The sequence below is a fragment of the Musca domestica genome, unplaced genomic scaffold (assembly GCF_030504385.1).
Source record: "Musca domestica strain aabys unplaced genomic scaffold, Musca_domestica.polishedcontigs.V.1.1 18, whole genome shotgun sequence".
Taxonomy (NCBI): Eukaryota; Metazoa; Arthropoda; class Insecta; order Diptera; family Muscidae; genus Musca; species Musca domestica.
Window position 1 is genome coordinate 2,007,032 of NW_026712238.1, and position 19,247 is coordinate 2,026,278.

Sequence of the window (19,247 nt, forward strand, 5' to 3'; positions counted from 1 at the left end):
GTATTTAAATTATTGCGGTATTCTTGTTGTTGCTGCTGCTGTTCTTGTTTTTGTTTTACTTGCAATTGAAACCTATTATAATAAAACATAGATTCGGTTTTTTAAGTGTTTTTCTTTCTACACAATTTAACATAAAACCTATTCAACAAATATAATATGTATTTAAATTTAAAATAATAATAATAATAATAATAATAAAACTATGTTTTCTTTTTTGCAATACTGTTAAGTTTTTGTTTTTGTTTTTGTTTTTAATTTATATTAATATATGTGTCTGAGTGAGTGAGTGTGTGAGTGTGGTTGACCGTAAACGTTTGTAACCCCATGGAAATGGAAATATAACCAATATTGTTAAGGGGTTGGATTCTTCAATTTGAGACAACCCAAGAGATCAGCTATGCTGTGTTTATCGCCTGTCAGGGAGAGATGAAAAAACTGCAACCAACTTTAGAGTGCTGTCAATTCTAAGCCACTCGTCCGACAGCTGTTAAAATTATTCCAGTGACAGCTAATTATATTGTTTACAAGCGCACAAAAGAATTTTGGTGAACATTTTCCAGAAAAAAGGTTATTTGTGATGGAATTCAAGCGTGATACTGTGATTTCTTTATATTTGTCTGGAAAACCACAAGGTGCTATCGTTAGAGCACTCCAGCATTTAAATGTGAATAAATACTTTGTGTCTCGTGCCATAACTCATAACCGTAATACTGGTAGCGTAGCTGATGTCGAGGAAGTGGAAGGAAGAAAACAGCAACATCAGCAGAAATGGTTCGAAAAGTAAAGAAGCTAAGCGACTTGATCGAAACACGCGTCGATGTGGCCGAAAATGGCTCGTGAGCTGAACATATCGCAATATTCCATTCGGCAAATATTGAAAAATGAGCTCGGGATAAAGCCATTGAAATTCCAAAAAGTGCAAGAACTTACACCGCAACTGAAGAAAATAGACTCAAAAGACCTACAGAGTTGTTTCGCTTGGCCGAAAGTGGTCGCAGTCGCCGAGAATGCCTCGTGAGCTGAACATATCGCAATATTCCATTCCATTCGGCAAATATTGAAAAATGAGCTCAGGGTAAAGCCATGGAAAATTAAAAAAGTGCAAGAACTACACCGCAACAGAAATAGAAAATAGACTCCAAAGAGCTAAGGCCAAAAGTGGTGAACTGCCGAATTTGGTTTTCTCCGATAGGAAAACATTCGTTCTCCAGCAGTTTGTGAACAAACAAAATGATCGTGTTTACTTGCCAAGAGGTCAGTTGAAAATGTGCACCTTCGGTTGGCCACCTGCCGGCCATGGTGATGGTGTGGGTCGCAGTAACAGCCGATGGTCGCTCTCAGCTCGTATTAATCGTATCGATAGTGGCATCAGAATATATGCCGAATATTATCGCGAAAATATTCTGGAGCGTGTATTAAAGCCTTGGGCATGCAAACATTTTGGCCGCAGACCTTGGACATTTCAACAGAACTCAGCACCATCGCACTCAGCACGCGCCACCCAAGAAAGGTTACAAAATGAGGCTCCTCGCTTTATTTCCAGCGCACAATGGCCACCAAAATCTCCGGATATCAATCCGTTGGGCTATTATGTCTGGAGTATTTTGGGAAGCAAGGTTGGCACTAAAAATACCAAAATGTTGATCACCTCAAGTAAACGCTTCGCCGGGAATGGGCCAAAATGCCGCAGAGCAACATTCGTGCAGCATATGACGGTTTCATTGGCCGTTTGAAGGCCATAATTCGAGCCACAGGTCACCAATTCAAACAAATCTAAACTTATTCTAAAATTTGATGCTATTTCCGACATTGTTTGCTTTCATCAAAAAAAAAAAAAAAAAAAAAAAAAAAAAAAAAAAAATAGTAAAAATTATGGTGTTTGACTTTGTTACGGGTTTTTATCTCACCCTGTAGAATACGTAAATGAATTAAATTATAATTTTTTTTGGACATTTTATCTCAATAATATCCAACATTTTGGAACTATATTGAGAACAAATCTGGCATTTGTATTCACTCCATGTTAATGTTTAACTTCTATGTGAGAATCATTATAATTTTAAAATAGTTGAAATTCATTTTTTTCTAATGGATCGTATATCACAACATTTTGCCGCTTTTTAAACTTATCCATTCAAAATTATCAAATTCGACTTCAACGTCTCCCAGTGTCTCAATATTTTACCTTGAAACTAATTCACTTATTTCAATACTTAAACAAGAAATTTTAAACCCCTCACCATTCGATACCATGACAAACGCTTACAGTGCCAACAACTATTTTTTTTTCAAACATAATCATTACTTTTACTAAATTGGTGGTATAATTTCTAACAACAATTAAAACTGCTGACTTGAATTATTGCACATTTATGGCTTGCAAAATGCGAAAGCTTCTTCTTTATGCTATTTTCGATTTTAAATAAATATATTTTTGTTGTTCATACTTTTGCTTATTTTCTAATGATATTTGTTATTTGTTTAATATTTACCGCGTTCCTTTAAAGCCTATCATACAAAATTTGTCTTAAATTATTGCTCTAACTTAGTTTTTATTTATGATTTCATTAACATCTAAGCGTAGATATTTTTGTTTATATGTACTCGTATATTGTTTTTGTGTTTTTGTTTTTTTAGAGAAGTTCTTACAGTTTAGTTATATATTTTTAATAAATACATAATCAAGTGTGTGTGTGTTTCCATGTAAGGCTTAAATTAGTTATATTAGTGTCTTGATTGTTTTTAAAGGGTGTAATAAAAATCCTCTCCAATAATAGATACTAATTTCCGTTTCGCATGTAACTCCTTAGAATTATCTCTTTAGACCATACAAGGAATTAATACTCTTGATCATCATTAAAGTCTAGACCATGAGTTTTCGATTTTTAACTTCCAAATTCGTAGAAATGTTGGTATTGAAAATGAGCGGGCCTTATTCTGTAGTAAGGAAAAATTCCTGCAAATATCAGTCCACATTGGTTCAAGTTGTGAAGTAGACTCCCTGTATCGGTACCTCCCCATTTTCGATATTTTTATGAAAACTGTCTGTGCTTTCTTACTTGATCACCAAAGAAACTAGTTTGAAATCATTAACTGCTAATAGTTGTATCCTACAAGACTATATTGGTGTTACGTTTGCTAAAGAGATTGTAACGCCTCGAAATAATATCGCATTCCTGTTATTTTGTAGTCAAGTGCTCTTTTTATATTTTACATGGAGTCAGGGTAATATACAGAATCGAAGCCTCTAAGAATATGATCTCTAAGTACTTAGAAATGAAATATAAATTTGCGGCTCCAGCGGCAATGCTTCGTCAAATGTCGATGCTTTGCTCTTGTAACTACTTAGAGATCGTTGATTTTTAGGAATAATTTGTTCTATACTAATGAGGATCATTCGAAAGGAAGTGATAATAATCATTTCTGCATTTTAACTGAAAGTGAACACGTTATTTATAACCCCTAACAATCGAAGACTAGAGAACGAACGTTGTTATTAGGTATTGTATTGTACGGAGTTAGAGGGATCATCGAAAAATTATTATTAAGTTTTTATGACACTTGACTTAGTTAAAATGTTTGCCCCCTTGTGGGGCTCATTGCCAAAGTGTTGACCCTTTGTGGTGGAGGCACCTGTAGGAGTGTTCCGATATATTCCATATTTACATCAAATCTTATGTTGATAGAAATATTAAGATGTCCAAACTTCGAAGACAATCTGGCTTTTGTTTTACATTTCATATGATTTATAATTATTCAAATTGTTGACCCTTTGTGAGGGTTGTACTTGATGAAGTGGTCCAATATATGTCGTATTCACATTTAGACATTGTGCTAATATAACTATTGTGCCGAGTTTTGAATGGAATCGAATACTCATTTCCCGTTTTATGAGCTTCATGGTTGTTCGAAATGTTGAGTCGTTGTGTGGGAGGTATTAGAAGTAGTGGTGCGTTCTATCCGTGATAGAAATATTTTTCTTATTATTGAAAATTTTGACCTTTTGTGGGGGAAGTACTTGATGGAGTGAGATTGCACTTTTGGATATGTTAAAAAATAATGTGATTGTGGTATTGAAGAAATTCAGACATCGATTCTCCACTGCTGCTGTCATTTCTAAACCACTCGTCCGAGAGCTGTGAAAATTATTCCAGTGACAGCTCATTATATTGTTTACAAGTGTACAAAAGCATTTTGGTGAGAATTTTCCAGAAAAAAAGTTATACTTGATGGAACTCAAGCGTGATAGTATGATTTCTTTATATTTGTCTGGAAAACCACAACACTCCAGCATTTAAATGTGAATAATCGGGGTAAAGCCATTGAAATTCCAAAAAGTGCAAAACCTTACACCACAACTGAAAGAAAATAGGCCCAAAAGAGCTAAAGAGTTGCTTCGCTTGGCCGAAAGTTGTTAACTGCCAAGCGGTCCACTTGCATGGGGTTGTTGCCAAAATGTTATCGGATAAATAAAGTGGAGTTATTTTTTCAACTCCGATTTTAGCAAAATTCCCAGGACAATTTTTCCTTACAAATTGAGTTTCAAATTCAATTACAAAATTGGTAGATATTTTTGACGAATATTTAATTAAATTTTTGTTTTGAAAGTTCAATGTTCAAAGTATGGCCGTCACAAGAGTCTTGTAGAATTCATAACAAGCAAGTCATAAAGCAGTAAGTTCGGCCGGCCCGAACTTTGAATACCCTCCACCATTTGAAACAAATTTGAAAATTTTCAAAAAATAAAATCCGTTAAAATTTCTGTTAAAATCTAAGTGCCGAATATAGCCTTTATATTTGGGTCTATACGACGTGTGGACCTACATTATTATTGTATGGCATAAGCCTTTACCATATTCAATTTCGAAACGTGAAATAAACGGTGAATAATGTAGCTAAAACCATCAAACCATTATCAAAATACCGCATATAGGGAGCTACCGTTATATCGGAGCTATACAAAGACCTGAACCTGCATAAACAATACTCTGTCCCAGGCTGTAGCATCCATTACGAGCTTCAAATGCGACATCTCAAAAAAATTCGGTGAGTATTGTACATACAATCGTCAAAATAAATACCGAATATAGGGAGGTACTAATATATATGGGGCCTATTTGAAGACCTGGAACTGCGTAGACAATTTTCTGTCACAGACTGTAGTTCCCTCTGCTCCGGCGAATAATGACGCTAAAATCATGAAAATACCGAATATTGGGAGGTACCGTTGTATGGGTCTGTCATAGGCTGTAGTATCCATTACGAACTTCAAAAACTAAATTTGAAACAATTCCGGTGACTAGTGGCTCTAAAATCATCAAAATACCGAATATCGGGAGCTACCGTTATATGGGGGCTATACGAAAACGTGAACCGACATGGCTGATTTACGAAATTAACCTGCCTACTGGTAAACTATGCATGTATGCAAAATTTTAGCCTTCTATCTCAATTCGTTCGAAAGATAGCGTGATTAAAACAGACATATAGACGGACATCGCTAAATCCACTTAGAATTTTAGGCTGTTTAAGGATATATGTACTTTGTTGGGTCTGACATAAGTATTTCGAGGAGTTACAAACATAGTGACAAAGTTCATATACCCTCTATACTACCTATCCAGATGGAATTTTGCACAAATCATTTGTTTGGCCAAAGGACGAACCCTATTGAAATTGAAGATAATCGATAAAAATTTAGATATAGCTCCCATATGTATCTTCGTCCGATTTGCTTTTTATTGTGCACCAAAAGTGTAATATCAGTCCGAATAGTATGGAATTTTGCACGATCAGATTGGACCTGAAACTAAGTATGCCAAATTTGATCGAAATCGGTTTAGATATAGCTATAGCACCCATATATATTGTTCAACCGATTTTTTTATTTTTGTCCTCCGCAGCCGTAATATGCACTCTGTAACAACGATATTTGGAGAGATATCTCAAATACAGTTCAGAAATACATTTGCTAAATTTTATCGAGATCGGTTCAGATTTGGATATAGCTCCCATATATAACTTCTTCCGTTTTACCTTTGATTGTGCACCAAACGTCTAATATTTTCCCAAATTGGATGAAATTTGGCACTTACGACCGAATTAAGTCTAGAAGCCAGTACGTCAAATTTGGTGAAGATCGGTTTAGATATAGCTATAGCCCCATATATACTGTTCATCCGATTTGTTATATTTGTTACCCACAGCCGTAATATGCACTCCGTAACAACGATATTCAGGGAAATATATCAAATACAGCTCAGAAATATCTTTGCCAATTTTTTTTGAGATCGGTTCCGATTTGGATATAGCTCCAATATATATTTTTATCCGATTTCAAATTAATTGTGCACCAAATGGGCAATACAAGTCCGAATTTAAAAGATACAAATGCTTTGGCATATTTAGTCCTTTGAACTTTAAATTATAATTGTAATCAAAGCTTGTATGACTGAATTCTCCCAAAAAAACTTTTAATTGTTATGCGCAGCTCTACTAAATTAGCAAAGTGGTGTAGGGTATCACAAAGCCGGCCCCGCCCGACTTTAAGACTTTCTTCACTGGTTTTATGATTTAATGGGTGGGTAACCCGATTTGTTATGAGTATTTGTTCTGGTTATGACTATAATTATTACACCCTTTATAAACATATGATTCCGTATTCGTTTGTGTGTTGTCTGCACTTAATTCTACGATTGATTTTATTTATTCTCTCTTTTGTTATTATACACTTTCATTAAAATACTAAACGATATAATAATTATATATTCACATTGACGAAAGGACTAAATGAATACTGCATCCATTAGGGGTATTAAAATAATGCATTTTCTTTTTTGCAATTAAACATTATTTCAATAAAAGTTTTATTGAATTTCAAATTAGATATGTTGTGCACCCTAATAGATTTGTGTGTTCCTTTGAATGTGTGTGTGGGTGTTTGGGGTATAAATTCACTACATTTAAGCCCCTCCGCCCCCATTCCGTCATCCAAACACTTGGATTTTACTTTGAATTCTCTTCAAGAGGGGGAGGGTTTACATTTTTCTACCTGTTAAGGATTTTATTTTCATTTTTATTTATTTAAGGCAACGGATAGTGATTTTGTTCAAAGTCTTTCTGATGATCCATTAGGGATTTCTTTGACGTTTCCAGGCGACGATCGGTAATGGCCACAAACGGTAGACGCTGTTTGCGTCCAGTCAGCCCAGCGCCCACCAGACGCGGTGAGGCATCCACTACACGATGGTATACAAATGAATTACTAACAGAAGCCGCTGAGGATGGCGATGATGACCTGGACGATGTCCGGGTAGATGATGATGACGATGTCAGAGACGAGGTGCTTATGCCGGCTACATGATTGTTGTTATTGCTCTTGGACGTATTCGAGAGGAGAGAGGAGGGTGTTAAAACAGTAGTGGTACTGCTGGTCTTATTCTGGCCATTGAAACGGGCAGCCATTGATTTGGGGCCCAAATTGTGGCCATTGTAGGCCACAAAACCACCGGCATTGATGAAGTTGTTATTGTTGTTGCTTGCTGCTCCGGCTCCCCCATAGAGGGAGGGGGTAACTCGCCGAAACTCTGAACCTGAACTAGGTGCAAATTGAGCACTACGTGACCTGGGCCGTTGTATATAACTGCCAGCAATGGAGGGATAAGAGGGTAATTTAAATATGGCTGGCTTCGGTGTGACGGCGGAGGCCGTTGCCAAGGCCCCATTGCCTCCTGTATTTTTTGTTGATGGTGTTATTAATTTTTCCATTTGCCAGGGAATTGGTGAATTTCCGCTGTTTGATGAAGTAGCTGCCGAAAAGGCTGTTGATGTTGATGATGACGATGTTGATTTACTTGCAATTTCCTTTTGCCAATTTGTGTCCTGATGCTCCTCTGCCGTTTCCATGGAAACACTGACATCTTCATCGGGCAAATGATTTTCAAGTTCTGGTTCACTGTTGTCGTTGTTGTCGTTCATGTGCTGTTCTTTACGGCCACTGCCATAAGAATAAGCTAAGGAGGCTGGCATTGTTGTTGGTGCCGCTGCCGCTGCTGCTATTGTTGTTGCACTGGTGGTGGTGCTGGTTGCCCGTTGCTCCTCAAATAAATCATGAATTTGCTTCTGGCGTTGATGATATCGCTTACGTTTCTCCTTGAGATAGTCATCATCAATGCGCACCGACATACTACCCACACTGCTGGCCTCTCGAGGACCCGGCTGCAGTTTCGAACCTGCCCATCTCAGCTGATGAGGCGGGCGTGTGGGTGGCGGCAACGTACCTTCCAGCAGATCCAACAACTGTTTATTGCGTCTATTGTACTTGCGTATATAAGGTGGAAGATTTTCCTCCACATTGTCCGCCATGGGTGTTCGAATACCCTGCAGAGCCTCAAAATACTCCTCATCATATTCATAATCCTGATAGTTGCCCAGTTGTTGTTTTTGTAGATTTTGTAACTCCAACTGTTCTCTCAGCTGTTCGTCGTGCAGCTGGGATTGGACGCGGGCCAGATGGGGCCACTTGGCATAGTAACGTTCGAATTCCTTTAGATCGGTAATTTGATGAGCCAACTCATGTATTGTGGACTCATCCGATGAGGAGGAGGAGGACGAGGAGGCGGCATGTTTCCGAGAGAGTGGAGGCAGGGGTGTGGTGGTAACCATAGGTTTTTTCGGTAGCATCTTACGTTGATAGGCATGATTCCGTGAGTGGTGATGATGATTGTGTGGGTTATGCTGATGATGGTGATGATGTTTCGAATGGTGGTTACGCAGGTGATGATAGGGTGTATAACCACCACCTACTCCTCCTCCACCTCCCGCCGGTCTTCCCATTCCACTGCCCATCGTACGATCTTCTTGATGTCCTGATGTTTTAACACCATTCCTCAAGACTGGACTCAGTTTACGATACCAGTCGTTGGTGTCCATGCGATCACCTTTGGTAATAAAGCGAGCCTCACTGGCGCGTGCCTCATCATCACCATCCTCGGTTTCCAAATAATAATTGATTTGTCCTTCGTAGAACGGCTTGTTGCTGGCTGTCAATGATGACATTGTTGTTGGTATCTCATGCCCACCACCCCTCGATGATTTCAGTACAAATATGGGTGAGGGTGGCATGGCCTTCATGCGTTCCATCTTCAATTTCTTGCGATACCGTAAATTATCCCCTCCATCATTGCGGTTGGTGTTATCCATTTTTATGAGTTTTGTTACCATTGGAGGTTTTTTGGTTGTCCTCTCCGGCATGGGGGGCGTTGAAGTTGTCATCACCGCTGTAGGGCTGTGGGTTGCCACTGCCACTGCCGCCGTCGTTGTCGGATGTTGCCTCATCATCATGACCGAGTAGTAGTGCTGATAATCCTTGTATTTCTTTTTATGGATTTTATGGCCATAATGCTTACTATTGCGTCTTAAAGATTTCTCTCTTTCGAATAATGATTGCCGTTTATTTTGCTCGTCGTCGTCATCGTACGTGGTGGTAGCTGAAGTTGCTGTGGCTTTGGGCGCCATCTCCAGTGTTTCCATTTCATCTGTTTATCATCCAGGATTTGATAATAATTGTTGCAGCAATTGTCGTTGTAGTTGTTGTTGTAGTTGGAAATTTTTATGACATCATTTTGGTGTTGCAATTTTAATGTGCGTTACATGAAAAGATTTGAGAAGAAGAAAAAATGAAGAAAGATAAATATATTAGTTATATTTCAATGGCAGTGTACGAAAGGAAATAACAAGGTAATGTAATAAATAACAAGTTAGAAAAAATCAGTCTGGTATATACACTCAGTACATGACCGATTATATATAGTTATTTATGTACACCCAACATTTATACCAAGTCAGGATGTTAAAAAGAAAGTATCAAAGTTTGTTCTCCTGGAAATTGAGGAATAAACCTTTTAAAACCTTTTAAAGGCTCATAAATTCATAAAATTTTGCAGGTATAATTTACAAAAAAATTCCTCCATCATAATCTTTTTTAGGAAGGCCTCAGAAATTAACATTTTCCCAGGAAATGGGAAATTTATTTTTAAAATATCCACATTTTTTTTCTGAGAAATCCTAATTGGAAATATTTTTTTATAATTCTACATGTTTTGTTCGAAAATATCCTAGTTGGAAGCATTCTTTAAGAAATCCGTTTTTTTTTTTCCAAGAAGTTAATATGGAAAATTTTCTTCAAAAATCCAAATCTTTTGTTCGAGAGATCCTTTATTAAACATCCACATATTTTTTCTTAGTAGACCTTTTAAAAAATTATGGGCCTTTGCACAAAGTATTCTTACAAAAAATCCAACCTTATTGAAAATATTCTTTTAACAAATCCACATCTTTAGTCCGAAAAAATCTTAATGAAAATATTCCTTAAGAAGTCCTTGTAGACAAATCTTTGTCGAAAGTATTTTTAAAAAAAGCTGATTTTTTTTTGTCCGAACAGTTCATTTTTGTCAAAGGCTTCCTTGTTAACAAGAATTATGGCCTTCACTTGGCTAATGAAATCGTCACACGCGGTATTTGGCCTATTCTCGGAAGCGCTTGCCTGAGGTGATCGACGCTTTTTTAGTTTTTTAGTGCCTATCTTGCTTTTAAAAATACTCCAGACACAATAGTCCAACGGATTGGTATCCAGAGATTTTGGTGACGATTGTGCGCTAGAAATGAAGCGAGGAACCTCATTTTGTAACCATTCTTTTGTGGCACGTGTAGAGAGCGATGGTGCTGAGTCCTGTTGTAATGTCCAAAGTCTGCGGCCAAAATGTTTCCGTTCCCAAGGCGTATTAAAGCCTCCTCCAGAATATTTTCGCGATAATATTTAGCATTTATTCTAATGCCACTGTCGATTAATACGAGCGGAGAGCGACCATCGGCTGTTATGGCGGCCCACAGCATCACCATGGCCGGCGCTTGAGTTCTGGTGGCCAACCGAAGGTGCACATTTTCAGCTGACCTCTTTGGCAAGTAAACACGATAATTTTGTTTGTTTACAAACTGCTGAACAACGAATGTTTTTTCATCGGAGACAAAGAAAACCAAATTCGACAGTTCACCACTTTCGGCGAAGCGAAGCAACTCTTTAGCTCTTTTGAGTCTATTTTCTTTTTGTTGCTGTGTAAGTTCTTGCACTTTTCGGAATTTCAGTGGCTTTACCCCGAGCTTATTTTTCAATATTTGTCGAATGGAATATTGTTATATGTTCAGCTCACGAGCCATTTTTCGGCCACTGCGTCCGTCCACTTCCTTGACGTCGGGCTACGCTAACAGTATCACGGTAATGAGCGATATTTATTCGCATTCAAATGCTGGAGTGCTCTAACGATATCCACTTGTGGTTTTCCAGCCAAATATAAAGAAATCACACTATCACGCTTGAATTCCATCACGAATAACTTTTTTCTGGAAAATTCTCACCAAAATGCTTTTGTTCGCTTGTGAACAATATAAAAAGCTATCACTGGAATAATTTTAACAACTGTCGGACGAGTGGATTAGAAATGATAGCAGTCTAAAATTGGTGGAAGTTTTTTCATCTCACCCTGTACATACTTTATTGGGTCTCCGACAAATATTTAGGTATGTTACAAACGGAATGACAAAGTTAGGGTATATTAACTTTGTCATTCCGTTTGTAACATACCTAAATATTTGTCGGAGACCCCCTTTTCAAGGTGGAGGGTATAATAAAATCTATGACACAGTCTTGTGGTGACGAAGTTTCTAAGAATTTATTCATTTCATTTCGATTTATTATACCCTCCATCATACTATGGAGGGTATATTAACTTTGTTATTCCGTTTGTAACTCCTCGAAATACTCATGTCAGACCCAACAAAGTATATGTATTATTGATCAACGTAAAATTCTAAGTCTATTTAGCGTATGTCCGTCTGTATGTTTGTCTCTCCATCTGTCTGTTGTAATCACGCTATCTTTCGAACGAATTGAAATAGATGGCTAAAAGTTTGCACACATGTTTATTTTTCCAATAGGCAGGTTAAGTCTGTAAATGGGCCTTGTAGGTGCACGTTTTCTTATAGCCTCCATATTACGGTACCTTGCGATATTCGGTATTTTGATGATTTTCACCGGAATTGTTTAAAATTTGCTATTTGAAGTTCGTAATGGATACTAAAGCCTACGACAGAAAATTGTCTGTGCAGGTCCACGTCTTCGTTTAGAACCCCATATAATGGTACCTCCCAATATTGGGTATTTTGATGCTTTTAGCGTCATTTTTCACCGGAATTGTTTCAAATTACGTATTTAGAGTTCGTAATGGGAACTACACTCTGTGACAGAGAATTGTCTATGCAGGTCCAGGTCTTCGTATAGGCCCCATATACAAGTACCTGCCTACATTGGGTATTTTGACGAGTTTTGGTACAATACTTCCAGAAATTGTTTGAGATGTCGTGTTTGAATTTCATAATGGATGCTACAGCCTGTGGGAGAAAATTGCCCATGCAGGTTCAGGTCTGCGTATAGCTCATATATAACGGTATCTCCCTATATAGGATATTTTGATGATTTTAGCTATATTATTCACCGTTTATTTTAAGTTTCGAATTTGAATTTGGTAATGACTTATGACAAACAATGCCTATGTAGGTCCATGTCGTATAGACACCAATAAAATGGCTATATTCGGTATTTTTAAAATATTAACAGAATTTTTTAAAGATTTTATTTCCAAATTCGTTCCAAATGGTGGAGAGCATTCAAAGTTCGGCCCGGCCGAACTTACTGCTTTTTAACTTGTTTTTGCTTTGATTTGCGCAATTCTATGCCACTTACATTTAAATATTCAGTATTTATATTTTATTTTTTTCTACTATTACTTACATATATTTATAATACATATATAACTGACATTGGTTTGTGAAACTGAAATGCCTTTGAATATTTAATGCTATATCGACAGCAAAGGGAAATGGTCAATTTACTCACCACAATTTTCCCGGACACTGTTATTGATTGAGCGTAACAGTTTAATACATATTTTGTGCAATAATTCTTATTCCTTTCAGTTTAAATAACATATAAGTACTTAAAATATATAAGGTACTATCACAGTAGTCAACTGTTTTTGAATAAAAATGAGATGGTTTTAACTTGAACCTTGAAACGACAAAAAATTATTGTGAATATGTCCTTTAACGAATAAAAAATATTTTTTCCTTTTTATGAAATGTTTTTCATTATTAAAACACCATATAAATCAAATTATTGAATTCCAACTAATTGCCTCCTGCAGCCCGGCCTATCCGATCGCGAAACCAACTTCATTTTAATCATTAACAAGAAACTGTTAACGTTTCGCTGACAGCAACGAAACCGCAAATAGTGGTTAAGAGACATTTTAATGGACAGAAGGAAATAAGTGAGCACACACACACACCCGTTTACAAAACCAAATAGAATTTCCCTATAGAAGAAATACAAAATGGTGGATACCATTGAAATCGATTGGTAATGGTGGTCGAAACTAATGTACATCCTTAAGATGAAAATATTTGCTAAAATTTAGATAAAGCCATTTGTACCAAATTTGTAATTTGTTTCTTAGTTGAAAATCCACGATCATCATATGAAAATACTCTTAATGCAATAACAGACTGACCGACCGAGAATCAACGCCCAGGCGAATGGCTGAAGCTAGAATCTTGCAATTTTGCAAGTCTTGCTGCGTAGGCGTGTGATAAGGCTGGAATTTTGGAAATTCGTACTAAAAGGCTTATTTAAGTACTTGAATGTACAAATAATTAAATAATAAGCGTTGGACAAAGGGAAGGAATTAGAATTTTGCAATTTGGAATGAGAGTTACTGATAGATTTGTAGAATAGATGCACCAACAAGTTTTTGGAAGTTCGAACTTTAAGGTTATGAAAAATTGTAAAATGGTACTATTTGGTACTAAGTGAAAGGGTTGATCTAAAAGCATGAAACTTGGTTGTATGAGAATCAATGTTGGAAAATGTGTTTGATATATGTAGGGTGTTTATAATAAGTGTGCGAACTATACTAAATGGTACGAAATTTGGAACAGTTTGGTATAGGGTGTATGGATAAAGCTGGAATTTTAAAATTTTTTATTGTGGGTCCCTGTTGGTGGTTGGTTTGTAATAAAAAGGTAGTTTTTGAAATGTGTACTACAAGTGCACGAAATTTACTAAATAGTACAATGTTTGGTACAATTCGGTATTTGGGACAATTTTGAAAAGATGGTGCTTGAAACTTGAAATTTGGTATTAGGTTAACTGTTCATGTGTAGTCTGGACATATGGAGGTGCTTTCAGAAATGTGCACTATATTGTACGAAAAGTACTGAATGGTATTGGATTCCCCAAATTAGATATTGAGGTCTCTGTTTGTATCTGGGATTGAGTTATACACGTGGTTTTGGAAATATATACTTACTAAATTGGGTATTGGATGAATATGGAGGTGGAGGTGGTTTCGGAAATGTGTACCATAGTTGTTCAAAAAGTACTAAGTGTTACCAAATTGGGTATTTGGGTATTTGAAGGGATAGAGCTGGAATCCCAAAATTTTAAATAGAGGTCGCTGTTAGTATATTGCATTGAGATAGGGAGGTGGTTTTGGAAATGTGTACTATAATTGTACGAAAAGTACAAAATGGTACAAAATTTGCTATTAAGTGAAGGAATAGAAGTGAAATCCTGAAATTTTCTATAGATGTCACTGTTGGTTTCTGCAGTTATGATAGGAGGTGGTTTTGGAAATGTATACTATAATTGTACTAAATGGTACTAAGCTTGAAAATGGGGAAAATTCTGTAATGGGAGAGATCTGAAATCGTCAAATTTGATGAGGATGTCACTGCTAATGTCTGCAGTTGAGAGAAGGAGGTGGATTTAGAAATGTGTACAATGAACGTGCGAAAATTGTAAAACACCACAAAATATGGCGTTTGCTGTTAAAATTTGATATTGAGTCCTCTGTAGGTATCTGGAAATGAGACATTGAGGTGGCTTTGGAAATGTCTACTATTATTGTGCGAAAAGTAGTAAATAGTACTAAATTTGGTATTGGGTGAAGGGATAGACCTGGAACCTTGAAATTTTATATGAATGTCACTGTTGGTGTCTGCTGTTGAAAGAAGGCGTTGAAAAAGTGTTGGACAAAAAAATGCCTCATTGAAGTAACGGGTTTAGACCTTAGGTCTTTTCGGACCAAATCCGTTTTCAGAACATTTGGAGTCGCTCTAGGAGTGTCAGTCGTCCGTCTGTCTAGCTGGTGCGAACAATAACTCTCAAAGGAAGTGTCTGATTTGGTCTTAATACTATTATGAAGCTTAGATCTAGTTTGGAGATGGGCAATATGGGTCCTCTCCTTCTGGTATCTTTCCCATAAAGAAAGGGATCATCTGATTTTGCTCCAACTATGCAAATCTTAATATTTCTCTTCAAATTTGACGCATTCCAATATTTGTATTAGATCTTTTGTCGTGAAGATGATACATGTCGGCCCACTACTTCCTCCTCCTCCGCCAAAAAGGCTTCGAAATTTTGAATGACAAAACGCTCATAAAAATCGAAATAAGCATCCATTTCTTTTTAAATTTCACGCATTCAAATATTTTTGCTAACGCAAGAATGATAGCGGCCCACCCCTTCTGGTATCTTACTCACAAACGTTCAAAAATTTCAATATTTATCAAGTATCTCCCCCATAAATGGTCAAAATTTTCAATAACTATAACTCTTATAAAATGTGATGTGAGTGTCCGATTGTCTTCAAATTACACACATCCCAATATTTTTATCAACCCAAAGTCTGGTGTGAAGATGGAATATTTCGGTCCATTCCTTCTGGTACCACCCCAACAAAGGGTTACAATTTTTAATATCCTTGAAGATCATAAAACATCCGATCTCAATATTTCTATCAACACAGAATCTGTTATAAAGATGGTATGGTACCTCTTTCCTTCTGGTATCATTTTGCAAAATGAAGAGCTCGAAATAAGCACCCAACTCTCTTCAAATTTCACACATATAGATATTTATACTAGCACAAGATCTTTTGTGAATATTATATATATCTGCGAACCCCTTCTGCTACCTCATCCACAAAGGGTCACAATTTTCAATGCTTATATCTGACATAACGTGCGAAACAAGTCAGTGATTCTTTACAACTTGCTATATCTAAATATTTAAATATTTATAATAATTATAATACAAGTCAAAATATATTTGAATAATCGAACGTAGGCTGAGGGTATACATCTGTTCGCAAACCCGACAGACACTTTTTAACTTGTTAACACAAAATCTGGTGTGAAGGTAGGATATATCGGTTTATACCTTCGGGTATCTTCCCCACAACGGGTCAAAATATTAAATAATTATATCTCTCATAGAATTCGAAATAACCATAAGATTCTCTTCAAATTTCATATATCCAATTATTTTTCCTAACGCAAATTCCGGCGTGAAAATTATAGATATCCGCCTACTCTTTCTGGAAGGTTCACGGATTTAAGCATGTCCGTCCGTCTGTCCATGTATTTTTGTGAACAAAATGCAGGCCGCATTTATTATTCTATTGAGATGAAATTTTCAAAATAACATTTGTTTGGCTCAAGAACGAACCCTATTGAAATTGGTGAAAATCGGTTCAAATTTAGATATAGCTCCCAAATGGCTAAATATCAGTCCAAATGGTTTGAATTTTGCTACATCCGACCGAATTCAGCCTACAAGCATGTGCTTCAAATTTGTTGAAAATCGGTTCAGATATAACTATAGCTCCAATATATATGTTTCATCCGATTTGCCACGAGACTGATATTTTGCAGCATATATCAGATAACACCTAGCAATTCATGATTCAAATTTTATTAAGATCGGTTCCTATTTGGATATAGCTCCCATATATACCTTCATCCGATCTTAGGTTTCTTGTGCACCAAATGGCACTTCAGACCGAATTTAGTATAGAAATAAGTACTTCAAATTTGGTGCACGATACAAGAATAATATTTGGTACCAGATATCAGATGAAGCCAAGAAATAGCTGTTTTCAATTTTATGAAGATCGGCTCAGATTTCGATATAGCCTTCATATATATCATTATTCGATTTCAAGTTTTATTGTGCACCAAATAGCTAATATTAGCCCAAATAGAGTGAATTTTCGAAATTCAACCGAGTTTAGCATAGAAGGAAGAATTTCAAGTTTGCTCCCATATATATGTTTCTACCGATTTGGTTTTTAAATCTGCAACTTTGGGAATATGCACTCTACCATAATGATATTTTGTTCCAGATATGTCATAGAGCTTTGAAATTGCAATATAAACCTTTCTTTTACGAGAGTTCTACTAAATATGCATAGTGGTGTAGGGTATCATATAGTCGGCCCCGCACGACTTTTGAGCTTTCCTTACTGGTTTTGTTCAAGATTATCGTTCGATCCTATCGATCTATTTTTTAATTCTAGTTCGTTGGTTTAGTATTCCATGAATAAATATAATAACTTTAAGCTTATTCCCCTTGTAAAAGTTTTCATAAGAATATATTCAAACATAATACTTTTTGATAATTCTATATTTAAACTTTAGGGATCTTCAATAATATATTTACAAATTAAAAAAATAAATATACTCACCCCGATTTCTGCTAAAGCCATTCTCCTGGTCCTTTCTCTTTTCCCCACTGACAACATTGTTATTACTGTTACCCTTCGTCGTAGTGAAACTGTATCCTTGTTCCGCGTCACGTTGTAACGACATCAATGACTGTTGTTGTTGTTGCGGTTGCTGTCGCTGAGTTGCATCACTGCCACTACTCGCCTCCGAGACATTTCCATTTGTTCGACCATAATGGGATTTTTGGAAATTTGTTTCTTTTGCCGGTCGATAGTGAGACATATATTCCTCTTGACTGTCAATGGCGGTGGCATCGTCTTTTGAATTGTCACCGCCATCACTCGCAGCGGAGTTGTGTGGCGGAGTGTTGGCATGTTGGCGTAGATGTTGAACCGGCTGTTCCTGTTTGATGCGTGTATATCGATTGGTGGCATCGTCCAAACGTGCCGCACCATTATGTCGTTTCATTTTACGTGGTATGAACACATTCGGGAAATCTTTCGCTTCCATTTTGCTCACTTGCCATGGACTTTGATTTTCGTTGTCGTTCTCCTCGGCCGCAATATCACCAATGGCGTCCTGGGATTGTTGTTGCAGTGACTTTTGATTTGGTTCTTGTTGTTGTTGCTCTTCCCATATCGGATGCCTATCATAATCAATATTGGCGCCACTGTCATCCGTGTCAACATCAACATTTTTATCAGCCTTACTGTCATTATAGGCATTGTCTTCATCATTGTCACTGGCATCCATGCCATCGTTGTCGTCATGGCTTCTTTGGTCATCAGCTCGGTGATGGTCATTTTCATCCTTGGCGGAGAATTTTTCGTTTTCATTCTTGGAAGGTTTATTAAATTTCCTTTCATTTAATTTCTTTATTAGTGGCATCAGCCCGCCATCTCCGCCCACTTCTTTTCTATTGTCAACATCCGCTATTTGCTGATGAAGCTTTTGTTGCAGCTGTTGTTGTTTCTTCTGCTCTTCACGTTCTTTTTGTTCACGTAATTTCTTTTCATGCATATACTTAAAACGTTCATACTCAGCACTGCCATCATCATCGTCCTCCTCATCATCGTCAATGGCATCTTCATAATTATCCACAGCCGCAAAGGATGAAAGATCTGTTTCGGGGAAATCATATGTGTAACGGGGACTTGTGGACTCGTATTTAACTTCCTGCTGCGTTTTCTTTTCACCACCCCCACCGGGTTTATATTTGGCTTTCACCTTCTCCTTAAAGATATCCTTTTTATTAAAAGTTTTCCTTAAACTATCCACTTTGGTGACCCCATCGACATGGCCCGGCCGTACCTGTGTCATGTAAACAATGCCCGGGCTGGATGCTTCATCGCCATTGTTATTGGTGTCATCGCTGGAGTTGAAATTTCGCTCACTGGACCTTTGCGATTCGAGAATCTAAATTACCAAAAAAGAAAGCAAATAGGGAAAGAACAAAGAAAACAAAAAAAGTCAGTGAAATAAACGAAGTAAACAAACACACACACCCATAAACACACAGAGAGAGAGAGAGAAAAAGAGTTGCAAATACAGTTAGTTGTCGTACGTTTTTTATGTCTGGCCCCACTGCCAAGTAAGATGTTGAAACTTTATTAGATTGTTATGGTCCC

General features: G+C 36.9%; 1 protein-coding gene across 1 annotated transcript in view; it reads right to left on the reverse strand.

Moving 5' to 3' along the window:
• Window positions 1–6,920: 6,920 nt before the first annotated feature.
• The window catches only part of LOC101893712 (uncharacterized), a 200,713-nt gene continuing 188,386 nt past the window's right edge, over window positions 6,921–19,247 (reverse strand). The window contains exons 4-5 of the mRNA XM_059120814.1: window positions 17,640–19,035; window positions 6,921–9,536 (exon numbers count right to left, since the gene is read on the reverse strand). Of these exons, the coding sequence (XP_058976797.1) occupies window positions 7,084–9,536; window positions 17,640–19,035 (3,849 nt within the window). The 3' untranslated portion in view covers window positions 6,921–7,083. The remainder of the gene's footprint in view (window positions 9,537–17,639; window positions 19,036–19,247) is intronic.